Source organism: Trichosurus vulpecula, chromosome 2 (assembly GCF_011100635.1).
Source record: "Trichosurus vulpecula isolate mTriVul1 chromosome 2, mTriVul1.pri, whole genome shotgun sequence".
Classification (NCBI taxonomy): Eukaryota; Metazoa; Chordata; class Mammalia; order Diprotodontia; family Phalangeridae; genus Trichosurus; species Trichosurus vulpecula.
In genome coordinates this window covers 450,959,504-450,984,388 of record NC_050574.1, presented here as the reverse complement: position 1 = coordinate 450,984,388, position 24,885 = coordinate 450,959,504, and the positions used below count along the sequence as shown (strand labels likewise).

General features: G+C 38.6%; 1 protein-coding gene across 2 annotated transcripts in view; it reads left to right on the top strand.

The window, feature by feature from the left end:
* Positions 1-16,002, top strand: part of PDK3 (pyruvate dehydrogenase kinase 3) — a 120,831-nt gene extending 104,829 nt beyond the window's left edge. For both annotated transcript variants that reach the window (XM_036745279.1, XM_036745280.1), the window contains exons 7-12: positions 218-294; positions 3,375-3,476; positions 4,723-4,833; positions 11,572-11,685; positions 13,181-13,320; positions 15,246-16,002. In XM_036745279.1, the coding sequence (XP_036601174.1) occupies positions 218-294; positions 3,375-3,476; positions 4,723-4,833; positions 11,572-11,685; positions 13,181-13,320; positions 15,246-15,276 (575 nt within the window). In that variant the 3' untranslated portion in view covers positions 15,277-16,002. The remainder of the gene's footprint in view (positions 1-217; positions 295-3,374; positions 3,477-4,722; positions 4,834-11,571; positions 11,686-13,180; positions 13,321-15,245) is intronic.
* Positions 16,003-24,885: the final 8,883 nt, after the last annotated feature.

Sequence of the window (24,885 nt, the reverse complement as noted above, 5' to 3'; positions counted from 1 at the left end):
TCAGGGAGATTATTAGGGCACTGTCAGATTAAGGTATTGAGCCAGCATCACGTAATTGTTTAATAGGGAATCTTCTCGGCTCCAAGATCAGTCCTTTATCCACTGTTTATGCTTTCCCCCTGCTTCTTAGACATGCATTATATGTACAGCATAAAGGTTCTTGCATCTTTTCATACTTTTGTCCTTCAGTGAAGGCTTTGTTTTTGTTTGTTTTCAGCAAAAGCTCCAGACAAGCCTATTCAGGTAGTTTATGTGCCCTCACATCTGTTTCACATGCTGTTTGAATTGTTCAAGGTAAGTGAAACCTAAAAATGTTGAAACATCTTCATTTCAAATTACTTTGATTGGTCTGTAACATATTCATTAGATTAGCATAAGAATAAGATTTTGCATAACCATTTAAAAAGTCCTATTTTGGTGTCCTGTGTGTTTATCGTACATTTTATACTGTACAATTCAAAGTTACTGTGTACAGTATATTTTTTTGTGAGTATTGGTACATGTTGATCTGGAAACAATTTCACTATAGTGAATTTTAAGTCCTGATGTTGTTAATTATGTGAAATGAGGCGTACTTTGGATACACAATGTCCTGGAAAAGGCTTAAATGGATGGAATCACAAATACATTTATTAATATCTTTTATTTCCAAATATCACTTATTCCTGCGATGCACTCTAAGCCTTTTATGTACCTAAGTTAATCAAATTGATTTTCACACAGATGGGGCATGGAGAAAATATATAGGGGGTGGGGGGCAAAAGAGAAGAATCTTTAGCATTTCCATTAAGTTGCTGCTGTTGTTAACTAAGTTGTGACTGATCTCTTTTGGTTTCACTTCTAGTAATAAGTGAGTAATTTTACAATTAAAAAATGTAGTCGTTGGGTTTACAGAAGCAATGTCACAAGCAGAAGACAGTTTGATCTAAATTTTCATAGTCTTATCTGTTTGCATTTATGAAACATTAATGTGCACCTGAGACAGCACAGTTGTATGATTTGCTTCCAGAAAATTATGGTGTTAACTGATACAACTTTTTAAGGTAGAAACGTGGGCATTGAATTATTAACTTTCTCTTTAACTGCTATGGCTTTCTCAGTTTTGCTTTTTTATCTAATATTTCTTTTACTTTTTCACAGCAATATAATTTTTTTATGGAAAACATGAATCTTTTCTTCCCCGTCAGGCTCTCTGGAGGAAAGGTTTCTATAAGTATAGAATGATGAATGTGATTTTATGTAAAAGTATCAGCTTCAGTAAGCTCAGTTCACATGAACATTTCAACCTGTATGGAAAAATCCCGTAGAATGATGGTCCCCCCAAATTTTTGATCTCATACTCCTCTGTCGGAAAAAAAAATTTGAATTTATACCCCCAATATCTGAATGTTTGTAAATTATCTGCATTATATGACTTGCACAGAAAGGAGAAGATAAAAAGGATGAGATAAATATGAAATAATGGCACAAGAGTCAGTAGGGAGCGAATGATTACCCGTGTTTTAGGAAAGTCGCTGTAGCAGCTGTGTGAAGGACAGATGGAGAGAGGAGAGAATTGAGGGAGACCAGTGAAGGCTGTTAACTATAGTCCAGGTAGAAGATGAGGAAAGCCTGAACTTGGGTGATGATTTCCTGAGTAGAAAAGGGATGGATTTGAGAGATGGATTTGAGGGAGGAAAAAAGGAGCTTTGGGGACTGATTGGATATCTGGGGTGGGGGAAAGTGAGGGGTCAGGGTTGGCAGAAGATTGTGATAACCTGGATGACCAGATGTTTTGTGATCCCTCAACAGTGGAAGAGAGGTTTGGAAGAGGGGTGGTTTGGGGAAGAGAGATAATGTAATGATTTCTGCAGTGTAGACCACCATCTCCCCATGTCTCCTCATCTTTCATGACTCTGTTCGACCCAGAATGAAAAGAGAGAAGGCACTTCAAAATAGTCTCTGCTCCTAGGCACAGAACCTACCTTCCAAGGACACCTGCCATAGCCAGGGAATGGGGCATGGAGGCAGAATTTCCAAATGGCATCTGTACAGGCTCAGAAGGAGAGAAGTTGGGTGCTTGCACAGAGGAGCGAGTTAGAGAGTGCAGGAGAGTATCTGAAGTTGAAGATGGATGTGATGGTGTCATTCATAAGTCCTAGTCTGTGTCACAGAGTGGGAGGTGACCAATCTTCCTGTCCTTCCATTCGTTGAGTGCACAATTTGGGAAGGTCAATCCACAGCCTTCGTGGGGTAAGACCACAGTCTCCCAGAAGCTCTATTCTAAAGAGTAAAGATTTTAATAAGTATCACAAAGAAAATAAATACTTAGATCCCAGAATCATATAAAGAGGCACAGAAGGAACCTTACATGTCCTTTAGTCAGAGATGTCAAACACACAACACTCCCAAGTGTAGCTGAAACCAGATTAAAATATAATTGGGAAATAACAAAATAAACAAAAATAAACATTAACAAAATAAATAAAAATATAATAAAACATAGATGCTATTACTATATGGTTTTCTAAGTCAATGTGTGGCTCACAGGGATCCTTATGTACAATTTAGTTTGCCCCAATTTCTTTTTAGTTTGATACGACTGCTTCGTTTTATATACGGAGAAGTTGTTTCAGAAAAGTTAAGTGACTTATTCAAAGTCACAAAGATGGTAAGTGTAGAGCCAGGTCTTCTGACACCAGACCCAATAGGGATATATTTCAGTACCTAAGAAATACTTGATTTCATCACTTTGGATACTACTTCCAACAGTAGAAACGACAGCCCCTTTTATCTTTTAGTAGACGGCTGTCCTACGGGGCTGCCAGGTGGCATGGTGCATAGAGTGCTGAGCCTGGAGGCAGGGAGACTCCTCTTTCCCTAAGGAGGTTAGCAGATCAGTACTTGTTCCGCAGATTAAGGCGTAGCACCTTGCTTCAGGTACTGAGTGGCCAGCTGGGAAGAGGAGAGAAGGGGGATAAGCCTCTGGCCAGGCCTTGCACTGAGCCCTTTACAAATACTGTATACCATTTACTCCTCACAACAGTCGTGGGAAGTAGGATGCTGTTTCTGTCCTACGCCCTTCGATAGGCGTAGTCCAGAGTTACACACTCAGTGTCCGTCACAGTAGAACACCGACCCTGATTTCCCTGATTCCCAAACTGCCTGGCTCTTGGTCTGCTCTGCCTTTCTGCATTTGTAGGGAACAGCCCTGTCATCAAATACTCATCTAAGAAATAACGTGTGCAGATTATGTTACATCAGCCCAGGAAATGAATACTCCTTTTTTAAGAAAAATCTGTTTGGTTGTTTGTGTCTCAAGAAGACAGGCAGTCACATAAGGTAGATTTATGGGGGAAAGCACCAAAGGCTTTTTTTTCTGTCTTAAATTTTAGAACTCAATGAGAGCAACGGTAGAACTTTATGAAGACAAAAAAGAAGGTTACCCGTCTATTAAAACTCTAGTAACGTTGGGCAAAGAAGATTTATCCATTAAGGTAACTTACTACTGTTTTTACTTTCATGTCATTCAGAATTTTTAAAATTTTACTTCTTTTCTAATTAATAAGCATCCATTTTTATCTCCCATCTCCCTCTACCTCCCCCCTCCCCCCAAAAAAGAAAAAAAGAAAACCGTTGTGCTTCATATGATTAATCGTGCAAAAAAAATTCTCCTTTTGGCCATGTCAAAAAATGTGTGTCTTAGTCCATATGACATCTTGTCACATGGAACGAGTCACATCTCTGACAAGAGGCGCGCAGTGTCTTCACCGTTGGTGGATAGCTTTCTTTACTGTTGATGCTGTCGGTCGTGGGCCTGATGATTGGGTTGATTCGAGATAAGTCTGTCAGAATTGTTTGTTTTTACAGTGGTGTTATTACATACATCATTGGTGGTTCTGTTTCACTGTGCATCAGTTCACACCGGTTTTCCCAGGCTTTTCTGAAACAGTCTCCTTCACTTTTCTTACAGCATCATATTATTCCTAATGTGTTCAGCCATTCCTCAATTGATGGGCACTCCCTTAGTTTCTAGAGGCTTCTTTTTGCCATAACATAAAGAGAAAGTATGCAGGTCTTTGTACACATAGGACTTGTTCCGTGTTCTTTGTTGTCTTTGAAGTATGGATAGTGATATCACTGGGTTACAAGGTACAAACAGTTTAGTAACTTCTGTTTCCAAACTCCAAATTACTTTGCAGAATGGCTGGACCAGCATTTTATCAGCGTGCCTGTTTTCCCCCAATTCCTCTAACATTTATCATTTTCCTTTTTTTGTAAACTCTGCCAACTATTGGATATGAGGTAGAACCTCAGAGTTGCTTCAGTTTGTATTTGTCTCATGACTAGTGATTTGACAGCGTTCTTTTCCCCTGTCCATAGAGCTGAAAGGTAATGTTTTCCTCGCTCCTCTACTTTGCCTATGATGTGACCTTTTATATTTATTATTTATCCATTTGGAGTTTAATCTTGATGTGCGGTGTGAAATGTTGGTCTGAACCCAAATTCTGCCCGACTTCAGTCCCGTCTTCTCTTTTAAGTTATTTTAAGCTTCATTACAAGAAATCACATGTTAACTTTAAGGTAAAGATTTCATGATGTTCATAAAGTTAGCATTTTGCTAGTGTATATTACTCATAGCTTATGTACACTTTTGGAATATTTCTGGTCATTATTTTCTGTAGTAACTCAGTATTTGCCATATACCGCTGTTGAGAATATTCTAATTTTTGTGTGTTGTAGATAAGTGATCAAGGTGGTGGTGTTCCACTGCGAAAAATAGATCGTCTGTTTAATTACATGTATTCAACTGCTCCCAGACCTAGCCTCGAACCGACAAGAGCAGCACCTTTGGTAAGATTCCGCAAACTTAACTAAACAGAGATCTTCATGTAAATCATTGACTTAAAAAAGCAACAGCAACAAAAACAGGCATGAAGTGACAAGAGCTTGGAACAGCACGGTCAGTGGAGAGAAGCGGACATGAGAGAGGGACTTTGAAGGTGGAAATGACGAGACTTGACGATAAATTGCGTGTGTGGGGCGAGCACAAGTAAAGAATGACGGATGACACCAAGGTTGGGAGCCGGGCTGAGGAAGGTGCTGGAGCCCTAGGCAGCAGTAGGGAAATTCAGAAGAAGGGGGAGAGTTTGAGGGAAAGCATAATGAGCTCTGTGTTAGACTTTCTGAGTCTGAGATGTTTGCAGGATAAGCTCGAGATAGTCTAAGAGCTCACAGGGAAGTTAGAACTGGACTGTAGACCTGGGAATCCTCTGCTTAGAGATGATAACTAAATCATGGGAACTGATAAGACCCTCCAAGCAAGATAAGTATATAGGGATAAGAAAACAGGCCACCACCTTCCTGCGGGGGTGGGGTGGGGTGGGGTGTGTGTCTCTGAGCATGTCTATGTGAAGGTCAGCAAAAGAGACTGAGAAGGAGCAGAGAGAGCTGAGTCATGAAAACCTGGAGAGCAGAAGTGCGAGAGGCTGCAGAGGGTCAAGAAGGATGAGTATCGAGAAGAGGCCATTTAGTGTGGCAATTAAAAGATTGTTGATAACACAGTTTCAGTTGAATAATGAAGTCAGAAACTGTATTGCACAAAGTTTAGATTTGAATGAGGAGAGACGAAGTGGAAACACTAGGCGTAGAGACTTTTTAAAGGAATATAACTTTGAAGGGGAGGAACGATTTATAGTGTGATAACTAGCAGCTGGTGGTGGGGGGTTGTTGGATCAAATGAGAGTGTGTTAGGGATTGGGGAGAACAGGGACATATTTGTAGGTTTGTGGGAGGCAGCCAGGAGAGAAGGGAAGATTAAGGTTTAGAGTGGAGAAAATGGAAGGGGCAATCTGCTGGAGGAAATGGGTTGGAAGGGACTGACTTGTGTATGTAAAGAGGTTTGCCTCGGCAAGCTGTGTGTAAAGGAGATAACGGAGGAAGGTGTCTGAGTTGTGTGACATGAAGAAAGAGCTTTCAGCAAAGGGCATCAGTTTTTCCTGTGAAGGTTTTTCTGAGACTGAGAAAGTGGGATAAAATAAACTTGGCTGTTTGCCTTTCAGATGCCTTTACTGCCTTGCCCCACCTTACCTCTCCTTAAGGCGTAGTAGCTAAACTGGCCTTCGTGATGGTCTTCACTGGCAAGCCATCTCCCACGTGTGTGTTTTGAACATGCTCTACCTTCCTAAACTGACTCATTTATTTTGTATTTATTCTGTATACACTTTTATATGTATGAATTGTTTTCTCTAAAAAAATGTATTCCCCTGGAGGACAGAATTAGTTTTCTTCACCTTTTCTTTGCATTTCTAGTGCCTAGCACAGCGTCTGATATGTAATAGGCATTTAATAAATGTTTTCGATTGAGCGAAAGAAAGGATTTTTTATGATTGGTGATTCCCATGAAAATTTTGTAGTGTTGGGAGACCTAGAGAAGTAGGCATTGAAATGTGTCATTAGTTCAGGAATAAACTCCTACTCTCACAGGATTCCCAGTAAATCCATTCTCATCTCTCCCAGCTGATTTAGGTGTAATGGGAAAACTACATGAAATTTCAAGGTTCTTTATATCCTTAAGATGACCGTGCTTAGAGTTTTAAAGTTTTTCATTCAACACATAGAACTTTACATGTCTTTTATGTTCGTGATATATGTGCTCCTTACAAGCACGTATGTGTCGTCGTCATGACTATTGTAAGGATTTCTTTCCTTCGTTGTTATATCAAAACAAGAGTGGATGTATATTCTTTTGGATTTATATTGTCAGGGATATCGGTGACTCTTTTAATAGTAGTAATAACTAAATAGAGGACTGTTGCCTTTTTTATTTGGCATCAGGTAGCCCATTCCTCTGGCAGCCATCTGGGTCCCATAATTAAAGAGATGTAAATTACGGTATTATGGAGGTTTCAGAGAGTCTCAGAAGGCTGGAAAGAAGACATGTGAAAGTTGAAAGGAATTATTTTTAATCCTAACTGAGTCATCTGGAACATTATGACTCTAGCCAGAAAAAATAGTGCAAGTACATGGGCGCTGCCTGTAGGTTTTATAGATGCAGCTGAAGTAATACTTGGTATTCTCAAACTTGGGTCATGATGTCTGTGTGGGTGTCTTAGAGCCCCTGTCCCTCCCTGTTCCTAGCGTTGCTTTATTGTCAGCATGAGAACCTCTTGATAGCTGCCAGCAACTGTATAAAGAAAGACAGGTGAGAAAGCATTCATTTTATACATCTGTTAAAGAAAGCGTGATGCACCTTTTAAATTGAAACTGTATTGATACCGCTGCATTACATTAGAAGTTCTGGAGTTAAGGCAATGGTGTCTAAACTACATGTGCACCAAAACTGGCATCTCAGTAGTGGCACTTCAACGAGCGTGTTCGTTTTTTAAAATGTAATAAGAGTTTGAAATCAATAAACACAAACATTTTCATATTCAAAGGCCAGAAAAAATAGGATTGTTTTTAACACTAAATCTATTACATACAACCTGATTTTTAATATATATTAAATTTACTATTGCTGTACTTTTCTTTGTGCCCTTCTGAACTTTCTTCTTTTCTCCTGTGTGTATTTTTAAATGTGTTTCATTGGTATTCTTTTTTCCTTTTTTTTTGTTTCAACATACTTACCTCTTAAAAAAAACAAAACATACTTACCTCTTTATCACCATAATTTTTACTCACACACACACAAAGACCCCTGTCCCTCTACCTCATAAAAAGTATATTCAACTTGAAACAACTAGGTGTTTTGTATTGGCCATGTTTAAAAATGTGTGTCTCATTCTGCACCTTCAGCCAAGAGATGGAAGGCATGTTTCACCGTCATATGTTCATCTTAATATTCAGGATTCTTAAGTCTTTCAGAGTCCCCCCCCCCACCCCTTTAGAATGTTGTGACTTTGGGGGATATAGTTCCAAAATACTTTTTGAAAATAGTTGGCCCATTTCACAGATCCACCATTTATGTGCATTAATGTGCTCATTATCCCACTAACCCCCCCCACCCCCAACAGTTGTCATTTTTTTCTTTTTTTTTTATCTTTGCCAACCTGATAGTGTGAAGTATGACCCAGCTAGGTGGCAGACTGGAAAGAATGCTGAATTTGGAATTAGGAACACTTGGGTTCAGACTTTCCTTCAGTCCTTTTCTCGCTGTGTGATTTTAGGCAAATCATGTAACTGTTCTCTCCCTCAGTTTTCTTGTCTGTAGAATGGGGATGATAATAATAGTCCTTACTTGACAGGATGTGTTGAGAGGACCCATGGAAAAACATGTGTACAGTGCTTTGAAAACCAGAAAGTGATGTATAAATCTTCACTGTTTTTAAAATATGCATTTCTCTTATTAGTGATTTGGAATATTTTTTCATATGATTCTTGATGACGTGAATTTCTTCTTTTGAGAACTACCTGTTCATGTCCTCGGACTTGATTGAGGAATAGTTCGTTTTCATGTAATGTGCATGTATTATACATGTATGATAATTTCCTTAAATGTCTTAGATATCACATCTTTACAGCAAAGATTTTTTTCCCAGTTAACTTTTTCCCTTTTAATTCTAGTTACATTGCTTTTGTTTGAGCAAAAACTTTTCAGTTTGATATCATCAAAATTGTTCATTTCATTTTCTGTCTGTCCTCCGTTTGGTCAAGAGCTCTTGGTCTAGCAGCTTTCATTGTCCTCTCACTTGTTTACATGGCCTTTTGTGTGTAGGTCCTGTACCCTTTGGAGTTTATTGTGGTGTATGTTGTGAGCTGTTGTAACGACAGTGCTGCTAGCAGCTGCTGTGGAGGTGTAAGGCCAATAACACCAGCACACAGGAGGGCTGCTAGCACAGGTTCTTTGATTTGCTTTTCTAGGGAAAGCACCTTTAAGGGGTTTACAGTCTCATTTTAATTAAGTATACATACATCATTCACTTAGTTCAGGGGGAAAAGCCAGCACCGTGAATGTCAGAGAAAACACAAACAGAAATTACAAGGAGATATTACATAAACAGCGCAAATAACACAGATTAGCAGACAGGGCTTCTAACCTGTCTATCCGTAGCAATACGTACATAGTTAACAGAGAGAAAAGCGCCAACATCTGGTTTTTCAAACCCTGGCTGGGGGTGGGTGGGCGCTCCTTAGCAGCTACCCAGAGTCTCCACACAAACACTCTTCCAATGAGTGACCCCCTAAAGCAAAATGCTAACCTCAGAGTATATGTACACTTCTTCAGAGTCAGAGGGTGTCACGACCGTGGGACTCAAAACTCATGTGACTTAGGCTTTCTTGTGATGTAAGCAGGTCATCAAAGACTCTTGATGGAAACAAAGGCAAGACTCAGTCAAAGGCACTTGGTTGCTTTAGTGCTGAGAACTAGAACTCCAGAAGAAAAAAGAGCAAAACAAAAAGTCCCACTTTGCTTGCCGTTACAGCTGTTGCTTTAAACATCATTTCTCTTCATCCGCATTCCAGTTTTCCCAGAAGATTTTATCAAATAAGAGGCCCTCACTCCAGTAGTTCATATCCTTTGACTTATTAAACAGTGCAGGCTAGTATTCAGTTGCTTCTATATCTTCTTTACCTAATCTGTTTCATTAATCACCTCTTCTATTTTTTAACTGATACCAAATTTTTAAAAATAATTACGGCTTTACAGTATAGTTTGAGATTTGGTACTGCTAGGCCACCTTTTTTCCACCTTATTTCATCATTTCTCTCGAGAGGAATCTTGAGGTAATTTTGTTCAGTTCTATAAAACAGTCCTTTGTTATAGGTTGAAATGGTATTGAATCTGGAAATTAATTTAGTTTTTTAGAAGTTTTTATTATATTACCATGTCCTAAATGAGAACCACTAATTCCTTTCTGATTTCTAAGTTTTGTTGATGTAAAGATCGTTTTTAGTTATATTCCTATAGTTCCTGTCTGTCTTAGTAAACATGCAGATATATTCTATAGTAACTTTGAATAGAATTTATTTTTCTCTCACATTCTGCTGGTTTTTGTTGGTAGCACACAGAAATGTCAATGATTTGTGTGTTTGTTTATTGTTCTCTAAGTAAAACATAATATCATCTGGTAAAAACAGTCATTTTGTTTGGATTTTGCTTATGTTTATTCCCTGACTTTTTTGTATTTTTGTGCATTTTTAGAATTATGTCATGGTGATAGTGGACAGCCTCAATTTACTCCTTATCTTATTAAAAAGACTTCTAGTGTTTCCCCATTAAAGATTCTTCTAAGCTCTTTGTTTTTGATAGGTACTGTTTCCTATATTAAAGAAAATTTCAGTTGTTCCCTTGCTTTATGTTGTTCTTGTTTTTTTAACATAAGAGGATGTTGTAGGTTGTCAAAAGATCATTAATGCATCTGTTGATATGATAGAGGCAGAATCAGCCCCAAAGCCAGGAAAACCTGAGTTCATGCCCTGCTCCTAGAACCTACGCTGGCATGTGTGAGCCTGAGCAAGCCGCCCAGCTTCTCAGTGTTCTAGGCCACTCTCTAAGGCTTTAAAAGTCTCAGAGAAGTTATGTTCAACATGCAGCTTCCACTAATGCCCTATTCTTCTGTTTCTTTCTGACCTTCCTTCTCTTGGTTGTACATTTTAAAAATGCTTCAATGACTCCCTTTTCCTTTTCTTCCTTTTTTTTGGGTGGGGGTGGTAGACAATCCTATGATTCTCCTTGCCTCTTGTTCAATTTTCTAATTGAAAAAGATGACCTTGTGCATAGTCAAAAAGATGACTATGTGCATAGTCAGGCAAAATAAATTCTCACATTGGTCTTGTCTTAAAATATGTCTTATTCTGTGCCTTGAGTCCAGCAACTCTCTGTTAGGAAGTATTTTAACCTGTTAGCAAAAGGCCTGGTACTTAATAAATGTCTATTGACTGACATTTGTTGACAGTCAGCTCATAGTCTAGTCACAGGGGTGGGGAACCTGCAGCCTCCAGGCCACATGTGACCTTAGAGGTTCTTGGGTGCAGCCTTTTGACTGAGTCCCAAGTTTTGCAGAACAAATCCTTTTCTTAAGGGAATTTGTTCTGTAAAGGTTGGATTCGGTCAAAGGGCTGCAGGCTCCCCACCTAGAACTCTGAGGTCAATGGAATTTCCTTATTTCTATTAAGTAAAGAGACAGCTACGAATAAAAATTCTAGGTGATAAACTTTTGTGAGTACCCCAAAACAAAGATATCAGGATATTTGAACGCTCTGAAAACCCCAGTAAGTAACCATTCTGAGAATTGTTCTCTATTCATTACTGAAGCCTTGTTACTAGTGGATGGGAAATCTTTTATTGTTAAATTTAATTGTAGCTTTCAAAGCTTAAAAGGACAAGGAAATCTGCTGATAAAGCCTTGAAAAGCATGATTTTGTCTTGTTAGCACTTTCAGACCTTGTTGAATAGTCAGAAAGAACTGGCCAATCCTGGGGACCATTTGTGACTTCCATATGAATATTTCTAGTATTTAATGTGTTTTATATGTTGTGTTTATTAAAGTGATACTTGATTTTAATCTGAAGTGACTTTTTAAATGTACGTCTTTTCTTTGTGATCGTGCCTGTTCCTTTCTCTCATTGTGCTGGGCTTTCTTTTTATAGGCCGGATTTGGCTATGGCTTGCCCATTTCCCGTCTTTATGCCAGATACTTTCAAGGAGACCTGAAACTCTATTCGATGGAAGGAGTGGGTACTGATGCTGTAATTTATTTGAAGGTATTTCAGCTGACTGGCTTTTTAAAATGTTTTAACGTGTTTTTATGTTGTGATTCATTTTCTGTCATGAGAGTTATAGTGACTTAGGTAGATAGAGCCCTGGGCAAGACCTGCCGTCTGCCTCCCTTTCCTTGGCTGTGAAATGAGGTTTCTAATGGCACTGACCTCACAGGGCTGTTGTGAGGACCAAGTGAGATATTTGTAAAAGTAGCAAGTCTGGTGCGCAGAATGCGCTTAATAAATGCTTACTGCCTCCTTCCTTCCTTCCTTAGTTATCAGGAGTAACATGGCAGCATCCCTTATTTTCACTCAAATATATTTCCAGTTTGTATAAAAACTCTTTTTTCCCCCTCACTCAGGAGGGGATCTGCCGATCCATCTGCCGTACAGCGTAGCTTCCAGAATGATTTTCCTAAAGTCCATGTCCTTCCACTCCCACCCCCCCAACCCCAACTAAGTTAATCCCAGTGGCTCCCTGTTACTTCAGAATCAAGTAAAAATGTAAGCTCTTTACAGTTTGACCCTTCACATATTTCCAGCCTTCTTACACATTACTTCTTCCATTCTCTTGGTCCATCCATGCCGGCCTACTTGCAGTTCCTCAGTGTTCCATCTCCCTTCTCTGTGCGTTTACGTGAACGCTTTCCCTCCTCACCTCTATCCCTTAAAATTTCTGGCTTCCTTCAAGACTCATCTCAAAGAGCGTCTTCTGCTGGAGGCCTTTCCACTAAGGTTGCCTGGCATCTACTCTGCAATGTGTCCTGTATGTCCCTATGTGCACATGTTGTCCTTCCTGCTTTTTGCTTTTTCTTTCTGTTCCCAACATATGGCAGATACTAAGTGCTTAATAAGTGTTTGTTGATTGGTGTACACCTGGATTTAAAGCTCCTAGAGATAAAATAAATGTTCATGTTATGCTTGCTTTTTAAAATACTTTTCAAAAATTAATGTGTAATAAGCACTTCTCTAGAGAGTCACTGTTTTTTCTTAAGTTGGGGTTTTCTTTTGTTCTTTTTAGTATAAGTACGTGCCCAAAGATGTAAGGGCTTAATTCTTGTGGTCACAATATAGTTAACACTTCATAGATCTTTGTTTGCATGATTGGTACACAGAAGTTTGTTTCCTCCTGAACGTTATGACTGCAGTTGGACTAAGCATCCATCGACCGAAGGAACAATTTGTCCTTTGGCTTATGTCACGTTGTTCAATAGGCTTCTCCTTAAGCATGATTAAGTGAAAACAATTCTCTAAAAGTTCCTTTGCACATGAACCACTCCCATCTTTTTGGAACCATAACTGGTGCTGAGTATGATTTTTTTTGATGTGTAGGAGAAAAAAAGAATACTTCCTAGTATTTGACTAAAAGGTATTTTATATGGCTGTTCTGACTATAAGGAATTAATGAAATATAATCTCAATATATTACCCATATTTAGAGTCAGTATTTTATTATACAAATTGTGGATATGTCACAGACCTCTTTTTATTCCTATAGGCTCTTTCAAGTGAATCATTTGAGAGGCTTCCGGTGTTTAATAAGTCAGCGTGGAGGCACTACAAGACGACACCTGAAGCTGATGATTGGAGCAATCCTAGCAGTGAACCCAGGGATGCTTCCAAATACAAGGCCAAACTGTAAGTCTCCATACATTGTGTGTATCACATATAACATTTGCCCTTCTTAATCTAAGCCAAATCTTCTTTGCAGCTAAGTTATTGAAATAAAACTAAGGTATCCTTGGGGGGAAAAGAAGCTTAGAACGTAGTTTTTTCCCCCCACAAATGGGAAAAAGTAACAGTTACATGACCAAAAAGGAGATGTTTCCTTTTAAGGTATACAAATAAAAATCCCTCTGAACTGTAAGTTTTTTGCACCTAGATTGATGAAGTTGAGAGGGAGCACAGCATAATGTATAGAGCAGGGGTGGGGAACCTGCGGCCTCAAGGCCAAATGTGGCCCTCTAGGTCCTCAAGTGCGGTCCTTTGACTGAACAGTCTGCTCTGTGAAGTTTGAAAGGGAGACTTGAGTTTGAGTCCCACTTCTGACCTAGACTGACTATCTGACCTTGAGCAGACAGAGTTACTTCGTCCAAAGTAACACTGAGATTTTCTATTGCAAAGAAGGTGCTGCCTTGTATTGGGAAAAGGAGCTTCCTCATCCGAAAGTTCTGGGTCCTATCTCTGTAGACTGAAGTTACTTAAGATTGCCACCACTGTTGTGTAACATGCTTTATTACAAAGAAATTTTAGCTATTCACTTTCTATTTTTTACCGGTATGGTAGGTTTTAAAATTGAGTGTTTCATGAGTGGAGAATAACTACAAATCTGCATGAGATAGTTAAAATTTGTGCTTCTTACTTCTTTGACAGAGAGGTGACAGATATAAGATACAGAATAAAACCTATTTTAGGGCCTAGCCAATGAGAAAATATTTTGTGTGTGACTCTGTGTCTTTGCTACAAGGGCTTTCTTTTTCTTTTCCTTTTCTCGGTGAGGGAGAAAGGTAGAAAGGAGAGAAAACAGATTTTTATATGGGGAAAAAATAAATTTTAAAATGAAAAGAAAATTTATGCTATCTGATTTCCACTTGGTCCTAACTACTATACAGGGAGTTAGCCCCACAAAATAATGAAGGCGAGCTGCTTGGTAACAAAGGAATAGAATAAAGAAGGAATATAACGTATTTGCAAATCTTGAGTTCTCCAAATCGCTTTTCTTTGGATACTCTTGGGCTTTATATATTTGCCAGAAGTAGTAAAGAATTTGGACCCAAATCTTAGTATATTTCTGTACAGTATTGAAATCTTTGAATTTCCAAAAAGGAAATTCTACTCTGAAATAGATTCATATGTTAAAGTATACTGTGCCATCATTGAACTCAAAATGATCACATTTCAATTTTTCCCCATCAGATCTAGCTTAGTCAGTTTTCATTAATTTACTTTCCAATTGGTAATTAAGCAAAATATCTAAGCACAAAAATGTGACCAAATAGTGAAAGCACTTATTGGGATATCTAGATAATTTTATGCATGCAAAAGTAATTAACTAAATCAAATTTAAATTTCATTTTTCATTAATAAAATGCTTTGCTATAATTGAAAATATTTTAAGTGAAAGGTTCAAAAAAGCTTTAGTTAATACCCCTGAAACTATAGTCCAATTACTATCTCTAAAAGTAACCATTTCTAATACAGATATAATTATAATTTTTCAGTGTAGCAGATGACTTTTAAAATAATAAATTAAGCCTCAAATTTTATTTTAAATTATAATTGCAAAATAATTATGTATATTGAAATGGTAGATTTCAGTAGTCACTCGTTACATTTTCATTTATCATGTAAGTTTTAGAAATAAGAATGGAAGCAAGTTTGACCTCATTTTATTAAGAGGTAAGGAGTAAAAAAAATAGGTAACTTGTAATTCTTGTCTGATAGCAACAGATCATGACTATCAAAGAAAGAAAGCAGTTCTTGATTAAACTATCCTAAAAGCCCAGTTACAGGAAAGATTATCATCAACACAAAACCTTGGATCATTTTTCCTTTCTTTGCAGTGACAAGATCAAGACAAATCGAACTTTGTAAAGAAGTGGCTGCATTTGTCCTGTTCTATGAAGATTGTGTCTTATGCAAGTTGACCAGAGAGCGCTCCTTACCACCACATCTTGGGGGGTGGCACCCTAGCTGTTCCAGGGCTTGAACATATATTTTCACTGAACCAGCTGGAGCTTTTCCATGGACCCTGTCCTGTTGCTACTCCAGCTCTTCCACTAAAACAATAGCTGAGTGCTTTTCACAACACCTTGGTGTGGTTAGCTGTTTTGGGGGTGAGAAGGTTGATGAGAGCCTGGCACAGGGGAATATGATGCCTTATACAGCTCCCCTGCCTTTCTGCCTTCCACTCTCATTCCTGTAGAGTCCACTGCCTATACGCCCTACCCACAGGAGCTTCCACTTTTGTCCTAAGCCCAGAGTGCTGTGGTGTTCTGTGTTTGCCGCTGGATTCCAGGCTCCTCTCAAACCACTGACTAGGACCCAGAGAGGATGAGGAGTGAAGTCATCTCCTGGGGCCTCATCAGTGGGGGATTCCTTTCCCAAGTCCTTGGCCTTTTCTCTCTCATTCCACAACCACCTATGCCCCCAAGTGACTCCAGTACGTCCTTCCTTCCCATCCCGTGTTCTCCGTCACTTTGTCGGGTGCTGGGACTTTCATGTTAGAAAGGCATCTCACCCACACGTGCCACTGATTTTCTATTTAATTTGTACACTGCCATTCTGTTGATTAAAAGTGTTCCCAAAGTTGTCCTGGGACTTTCGCTGAGCCTTGTGGTGGTTTCAGAGACCATTAGTGAAATAATACCCGTGGTCAGCTCTATAACAGGACGTTCAGTCCGCTGGAGAATGGGGTTTTTAATCCTATATGAAAACCTAACTAAACTAGTGCTGTGTGCGTTTAGATTCTTCTGAGGAAGGTGGGAGGCTCCTCTGAGGCACTTGACAGTTGCAAAACAGTGCAGTTCTTTCTGGAAATATTAACCTTCACTATGTATCACAGTTTAGAATGTAGTGAGTGTCATGCCTGTAATCTTGTTTTGATACCCTTTATTTCCTTTTTCTTTTTTTTTTCTCGTTCTTTGTTTTTTGTTTTTTGTTTTCAGTTAGGGACAAAGGAAAAAATGGAAAGGAGGACCTGTGTTATGTGAATTTGTGACTTTGACAGCCTTTGAAATGGAAATTACTTGGGATCCACAACTGGACTTAAGATCCTATACCAGGGGTGGGGAACTTGTGGCCGCACGTGACCCTCTAGGGCCTCAAGTGCAGCCCTTTGACTGAATCCAAACTTCACAGAACAGTTTCATGAGGATGTGTGTGTTTGTTAATTATTTATTTGTGTTTTATTTCTTCCCATGGAACCTTACTTTCTTTCATGTCCTTGTGCTGCCTGAGCTCATACTTCCTCTGTATGTTGCTCTTTGTTCCTCCATCTTCTTAAGTGAATAATTATTGATGGCATACGAGTTTATAAGACTGGGGATGGTTTGATCAGGCCCTCTCTTATAAAGGAAAAAAATAACACTCAGCTCCAGGAAAGTGGTGACTAACTCTGGCCATCAGCGTTGGGTTTTAGCCGGCATCACGGTTTTAGGGATAAGATGCTGAGGTGCAAACCAGAGAAGACACTTGAACTTTTAAAGACCCTGAATGTGTTATGGGCATTAGACTTCACTAGGTTTTGCCTGCAAGACCTTCATTTTTCTTCAGTAATATGCATATTAATTTCCATTGCTAGGTTACAGGTTGATAGGTCCTCCAAGGAGTCCTGCCTTATTCCGTCAGTTGTGATGTTAAAGGTACTTTCAGTCTTTAAAAATATGTTGTGGGAACTGAATGTGTTTAGCAGACACAGAGGCCTTGTTCATTAAAAACCTTAAACAGAAACATTTTACATAATTCTTTTTCAAAAATTAATTTTTTTTTAATTTTTAAAACCTTGTTTAGTTACTTTTTGGTCATTTTCTGTGTAGATTTATTCATATTTATGTGGCCCTGAGTAATAGAATTTCCTTCTATGATTTGTTTTTTTTTTGGGAGGGGTGGAGTAACACTTTATCTTTGCTGTTAAGATATACACAAAAATTGATTCAGAACATCCCATGTACCACCCAAATTCTGCCAGCCTGGTAAGACTAGGTGAGATTTTCACTAGTGTTTTGCATTATACTGTTGATGACAATAAGCGTGAGTGACCCAAGACTATTGTATTCTGCAGCCAACGTTTGATTACTCATGCAGAGTGATAATCTCAAAGTAATTTGTGGTTCATTGAAACCCAGAAATACACATGTAAAACATTCACGCCAGGATTTTATCTGGTCGTTCACTCACCAGGTGTGCCTGTTCTCTAATGATCAGGTTTTCTTATGACGTTCTCCCGACCGGCAGGTGTTGTTTGGGAAGAGTCCCTACCCCTTTAAGGTACTTAAGTTATCAGCACCATTTCTTCTCATCCTGGCAGTAAGTTGGATGGACCGAGGCAGTGTTAGACTTGGAAGACACAGAGTTATATTTCAGGGACAGGAATGAAGGAGTGAGTCCCATGTATTCTTACTAGTTTCCTTCTGTCCCCTTCATGGTTCTCCGCCAACCTTTGGGTAAATTATCTCTTGGTGATGGGGGCCCTGGGTGCTGCCACAGTCAGGTGAGGAATTTCTCTCTTTGCAGGAGCTGCTGATGCAGAACTTATTTCGGGGGCACTACCCTCTTAGGGCCCTTTCAGCTGGAGGAGTCACAGTGTGATTACCACCTTACTTTTACTAAAAGTGCTTTCACATACATTAAAGATATGCAAGAATGGTAGTTTATCCCCATTTTGCAGCTGAAAACACAGAGGACTCAAAGGGAGTAATGGATGTGTCCAGGACTACATTTGTTTTGAAATCCTCCCCCCAGGGTTATTAGACCTCCATCTGGTATTCTGATCAGCATTATCCTTGTGAAACACTTTCAAAGGATAGCAGACTCGAAGTGTTACGACAGAATCAAAAGCTTTCAGATTTTCTAAGATACTGGCACTCAATGGCAGTTTTTGTTTCATTCCAGTTCACACAGTAAAAAGCCACAATTACATTTACTTTGGTAGCTTTTATGTAGCTAGATCAATATACTCTTAAGCATTTATTAAGTTCCTACTATGTGACAGGCAGTGTTAGGCACCAGGGAGCCAAAGTATATAATCTTTGGATTTGAAGAGCATACAGCACTTTATATGTTAGTGAAGAGAACAGAGACTAATATTTGTAGGAGGGAAATACATTAATAAACTTAGAGTTTCTGTTGGAAGTTCGGTTATAAATCTTAAGTAACTATATTTTCCTAAATTCTAAAATCAATGAATTTATTATTAACAAAGGGTTATTGTACATCAGGCCAACTTTTATTACCCACAAATGAATATTGGAATGGTTTGTAAGGCTTTGTTGTTTCTCGAGGATTACAAGTAAGGATTTTCTGTTGGCTACCTCTCTGTAGGATCAGACTTTCTTTTATAGGTGTCCAGTACAATGCCACAGTACAATAAATTGTAAATTCCTATGCCATTGTAATGGGGCCCACCCCAGCCTGGCAGGCTTCTCCATTTGTGCCCAACAGTGGTAACAAGACGTTGGTCATATATTTGGCTGAGGAGTTTGAATTCTTGGGTTATGGGAATCCCAAAAGTAGGAGTAGCCCAGTCCTACTCTGTACCTAAAGGAGAAATCAGACTGCCCTCTATTCTGATTGATTGGCATCCATCTAGCCCTTACTGTAGTCAAACAGTGTCATAAATTACAGTGAGCCAATTAATGAATTTAATAAAATTAGGCAAATAGAAAGGTACCTTCATAACGTGAAGATTGTCCTTGTGTGAGAGGCACCTTTATTCTCACAGCGTAACTGCTTTCTCTGAGAGGAAACACTAGCCATGGCGGCCCTCGTCTTTGTCTCTGGTCCTTGTTTAGAAGCAAGCCCAACAGACCAGGAGGAGGTGTAACGGCCAGGTGAGGGCTTATTTATTATTTCTACCATTCTTATTGCATAAACAATTTTGAACCACATTTTTAAATGGACTTATTTGCATTAAACTGCTAGTAGTTTAGCAAGGGAATTTTTGTTGAAAACCTCTAAATGGAACATTTTTATTCTTTTCTGTGTATTTATCTTGCAAGAGCCCTTTCCTGTAGTTCTTAGTTCCTTTTTTTTATTGTTACAGATTTTAATGGGTGGAATTAGCATTGGTGTGGGCAGCTGGGTGGCACACTGGATAGAGCATTGGGTTTAGAATCGGGAAGATCTATCTTCCTGAGTTCAGATCTGGCCTCGGACATTAGCTGTGTGACCCTGGGCAAGTCACTTAAACCTTATTTGCCCCAGTTCCTCATCTGTAAAATGAGCTGGAGAAGAAAATGGCAAATGCCTCCAGTATCTCTGCCAAGAAAACCCCAAATGGGGTCACAAAGAGTCAGGCTGAATTCCTCAACAACCACAAAGTATCGGTGTCCTTCTTTCTTTCAGCATTGGTCCTTTGCTTTCCCATGCTGCTTTGTGGATAGGAAAGCGAATTGGAGATGCCGTCCGCTTTAAGCATCTGCCTCCCCTCTTCTTGTTCTCCCCTGCCCTGCCTTCCACGGAGTGTCAAACACGGTGTAGAATCTTAAGAGCTGGAAAGGGTTCTAGCGGAGGTCACCTGCTCTGACCTTGCGCAGCAAGTCGAATCTCTATCCAGTCACCGTGTGCAAACTATTCAAACTGCCTTGACAGCTCTGACTGCCACATGGTCCAGTTTGAAGCTGTTAGCAATATCTGCACTTTTCTTAAAACTCTGGAGTGACAGAAAGGCTCTTTGGGATGAAAGGGTTTAAATGGCTCAGCTTTGACTTTCGGGGTGGTCTTATTTCGTTTGTTTCTCATGTTAGAAGGTTTGAGGTGCTAGATCAAAGAACAGTGAAAGGAATGTGAACTTAAATTAAAAAATGTTTTCTCTGTTCTATAAATCCTTCAGTGACATTTGGATTAATCAAGCGTAATTAAGTGTAGTTGAGTTTTTGTCAGATACTGTGGTTCAAAATAATACTCATCTACGAAGAGGGTAATATATTCTGTAGAAATTTTATTAAGCACTTCAGTTAAGCAATACTGCGGAGAACAGAATCAACCTCAGGAAGGTTAATTACTAAAAATCCCATAAAGTAGAGTCGATCATCTTCCATGCCTAAATTATTTTCATTTTGAACACTGGCTTAAGTTTTAAATTTACATAGCAAAGCATTTTGGATTGATTTTTCTTGCTACATTTTCAGAAAGCGTAGAATAACAATTTTTATTCTTTAGTGTTCTGATGTATAATTTTAAATCACATTTTGGCATTCCCCCAAATTACTTAATTTTTGATGAACTGTAGTTTCCTATAGTTTTTTTTTAAACTTATTAAGAGCACAAAGCTTTGATCCAAGTGATTGGACTTTTTCCTCCATTCTCATTCTCTCTCTCTCTCTCCCTCTCCCTCTCCCTCTCCTCCCGCCCCCTCAGAAGAAGATAAGGAGAGCAAAAGGATTGTGTATTTGTTTTGTACATGGAGGAGAACTTAGTGTGCTTTTTGTGGCTCAGGGAATAGCACCTAATCAGGTGACCTCCTTTGGAAATCGCAGAATGCTTTAGAATTTGTTCACATTTGATGGATATTGGGATTTATGCCTGGAGTGGAAGTGCTGTAAATCTCAGGAACCCTAGCTCACACAGGAAACCTGACGTATGCTCTCCTCGTTCGTCACTCATCGTTCTCTAGGCATTTTTAAAAATCCTGACTATGACATGTTACCTTTGTTCAGACAGCTAAAAGTCTTAAGCAATGCTTGGTTTTTGACTTGTGTCAATTGTCTGAAGTTTCTAATAGGAAAAAGGCATGAAATGTAATGATATTTGAGCCACATTCTAATTTTGTTTCCTTTCACTGCAGTGAGGCATCTGTTTTCCATTGAGTTTTGGAGCTATGTAAACTCTGTTGAGCTAATATACTACTATTTATGATAATACTTTATGCACTAATTCCTATTCTTGGGGCCAGAAGGTGGTCCTAGTCTGACATTCTGTTCATGTAACTTAGTTATTAATAAGAGGAACACACAAATCCCAAAGACAGGAACACATACCAGCAACATTTCCTTAAAGTAATACATTTTAAAAGTGAATATACCCTAAAGGTACAAACTGCTGCTACAAAAGATTCATCTATGCTAATGAATTGGTAAGCAGATCTGTCATATGTTTCTATTCACAGCCGCTCACAAATACACTTTTTTGTTTCAAAACAATTGAGATTTGAAAACCTGGAATTGAGTTGATTTCAACAACCAGATTTTTCAATATTTAAAAATAATTTATCTTGCCCTGCTTTTTTTAATTTTAAAGCAAAACCTAGTTCTGGTCATCTTGTCTCAGGTGTTTATCTGTGTTAGGCACATTAAAGGCAGCTTCAGCAGAAATCTATATACAGTGAAAAGTACAGAGTTTGCACTCTTCTGAAAACGATACGAGATTGTGAATGTGAAGCGAAATAAATGTTTCTGGAATCTGTAGTTGGTTCTGCTTATTACAAAAATAACCCTTTTATGTAAATGTCAGATGTTATTATAAAACTGTTTTCATTTTGAAATATATACATCTATAGATTCATGAAGTTGAACAATAGTGGGGTTTTTTGGTCCTTGGAAATTAGTACACTAAAGGTGCCAGCATTCAGACTAATGACCATTTAGAGTTATTTAAGTCAAAATAAGATAGCATTAATCTTCCATACTTTTGAACTATCTAGTTTAAAAACTTGAGTCAGGATGAGAAAAGAACGAGGTCATCCCAGTCACCAAGCAGTGACTATTCTGTAGATTCTGTCAACATTGTGTGTGCGTAGCTAAATATTTCAGAAAACGTGCCTGTTTGAACAAAGGGTTAAAATGGAATGAACTTTAACAAATGCCATTTTGTACCTTTTCCTTTCGAGAGCAAGGAAAAGGTGCTAAAAATGGCGTTCTGATAACTTCCTTTTTCCTTTTAAAGCCCATGTTAAATGTGTCACACGAACCATTTGATCAGTGAATTGTTAGGGTTTCTTGCTTTTTTGTAATTACCAAAGTAAACCAGCTGATGTTTTTCTAGTTTGATTTGGGGAGCGCAGTTATGTGCCTGGGAGAGGTGATATAAGAGATGATGCAAATTTTATTCGAAAGGCTCACCAGACTGAATTTCGCAACGATGTAAGACTCCTGTTTTTTAAAAGTTGAAAATCTAGATACTGCCTTATACAATAACACACTGATTTTATTTGGGCCACGCGACCAAGTTAGCCCAATGTTATTGATACTGTTACGGGACATTCACTACGCTAATGATTTAAAACCAGATTTATGCTAAAGCCAGTCAAGGCCGCAGACAGTTTGGCACATGTTTTGTGATTAAACACTGTTCATGAAACAATGCAAAACAGCTGCCCAGGCATTCTAACTGGCCCTGACCTTTGTCATAGTTAGCATTAGGATTATTGAGGTTGTGATTGCTGCTTAAGGCTTTAGTACATACTCTCTGTTCGCTTTAAGTTCATTTATGCATGTGAATTTGTTAATTGCAAATATTTTTAATGTAGGCCATGATACCTAAGAAATGCTTGAACCAAATAAGAAAAGCCAAATCAATGTAAAATATACAGTGGTCAAAGTTGGGTTCTGACAGAGATTTTTAAATTTAAATTTAATATTTTGCATATTTTCATCAATACAATTGATTCCCCATCGTCTAGAAGAAAATTAATGGCCAAGCTGGGGGATGCAGATGGGTTGATAGGAAAGAGAAATAAAACTTCTTTACGGTATTTTAAGCATATAGCAGTACACACTGGTATTCATTTTCTGAGTTTGTTGGCTTAGAGTAATAAAATGTTTCATGTGTCTGTTATGTACACAAACACATCATGGCCTGATTAGATAATCCCTGCCTTCATAGGGTTTGTAGAAGTTGCTGTTACCAGCTGGCAACCTGCTTTGTGATTGGACAGTGAATTTATATTTTGAGTTAATTTGCTGCCTTTATTTTCCATGGGAAAACATGTTTTGTTTATTGGAATTCATAATTGGAAAAAAATAATGGTATAGGTAAAAAATGTTGTCTGTAAGTTGCTAAACAGCCTGCGATGTCTATTGTAGCCACACTATTCCTGGATCACATGGAAAAATCTGTCTGATCAAATTAAGATAATAAAATGGTAGTTGTGATTCGCTCTGCCCAGTGCCGTGAGCGCCTTGGCACTTTGTTCAACCCCGTGATTTAATTCTGCTTTCTTCCCCGCCCTGAACAATCTCTACATCTGTTCATCTGTATTATTTTTTCCTGGCTCAGGCTATTTCTCACACCCTCCAACAACCTCCGCTGAGATATCAGAGCAACTTGCATTTTTTTTAACTGTTCAGAGAGCCTCAAATCCTTAGGTTGAGTTCCTTCTGTGGACTAAATGTGGAAGAGTGAGTTAAAAGTAAAGGCCTGTTTTATACATTAAATATATGTAAATGGTAAGCGGCCAGAGAAATTCAGAGTTTTCAGTTAACTACACGATCCCTTGCTGGGGTAGTTGGTGTTAGAATTCTCATTCAACACAATATGAATTTACTGAGTACCTTCTACATGCAAGGCTCTGTGCCAGACACTGAACTTCAGATTGTTTTGCTCCTGAATAAACTTCTTGAAAGAATTTTGGAAATATCATTAATTGCTTTCCCTTTCATGCCTGATACAATCCGTGTCTTGTCAGTCCTCATATAATGACCTGCTAATCTTTACTCAGCATTCTTTCCGCATTTTACCTGGGGAAAAACCATACGTGGGAAAGAAACACAAGATTTTGTGTCAGCGGGTGAGGTAAGACATTCACCTTATGTCTGTCACAAGAAAAGTTTGTCCTAGAAGCTTTGATGCTCACAAACAACTAAAAGTCATCATAACGTACAGTTGTAAGAGAACTGACTGGCCTCAGGGTAGGACTGTGGTCCAGACCTGCCTCTGACACATGTTAGATGCGTGGCCAGGAGTGAGCACCTCACGCGCCCTCTTAGTGTATGTGCGACTCAAACTGTACGTTGTAGGCAAGTTGCTATTCTGCATTAACGGAAGGGATTTCCACAGCAATCATTATTTAGATACCAATGATCAGCTCCAAAAACAAAACCCGAGAATTAACTGATACTAACTGATAATTACTCATTTCCGAGGATTATGAAATTGTATTTCTGAACATCAGGCAAGTGTGGTAGGCTGGAAAAAAACTATCATAGAAACGATTATAATACATGTTACAATAGAAAACTATTATAGAAATCAAAGCAGATAGCTCTTAAGACTTTTTTTCATTTATATGATTAATTTAGCAGGTTTCTGATTCAAGGATGTCTAGAATCAAGTGCTGTCATCTCATTGGATAATCCCATTTAAACAAACCATAGACCAATAAATTGTACTACTGTTGTTGGTGTGTCTAGATAAAACTCCAGAGCTCAAAATTAGGGCAAAACTGGTGTTTCTTACAAGTATTGATACAATTGGAATTTTAGCCCAATTTAGCCCCATTGCTGCAGCAAATTGAGATGCATGTTCTTACGTAAATTAGCCACTGAA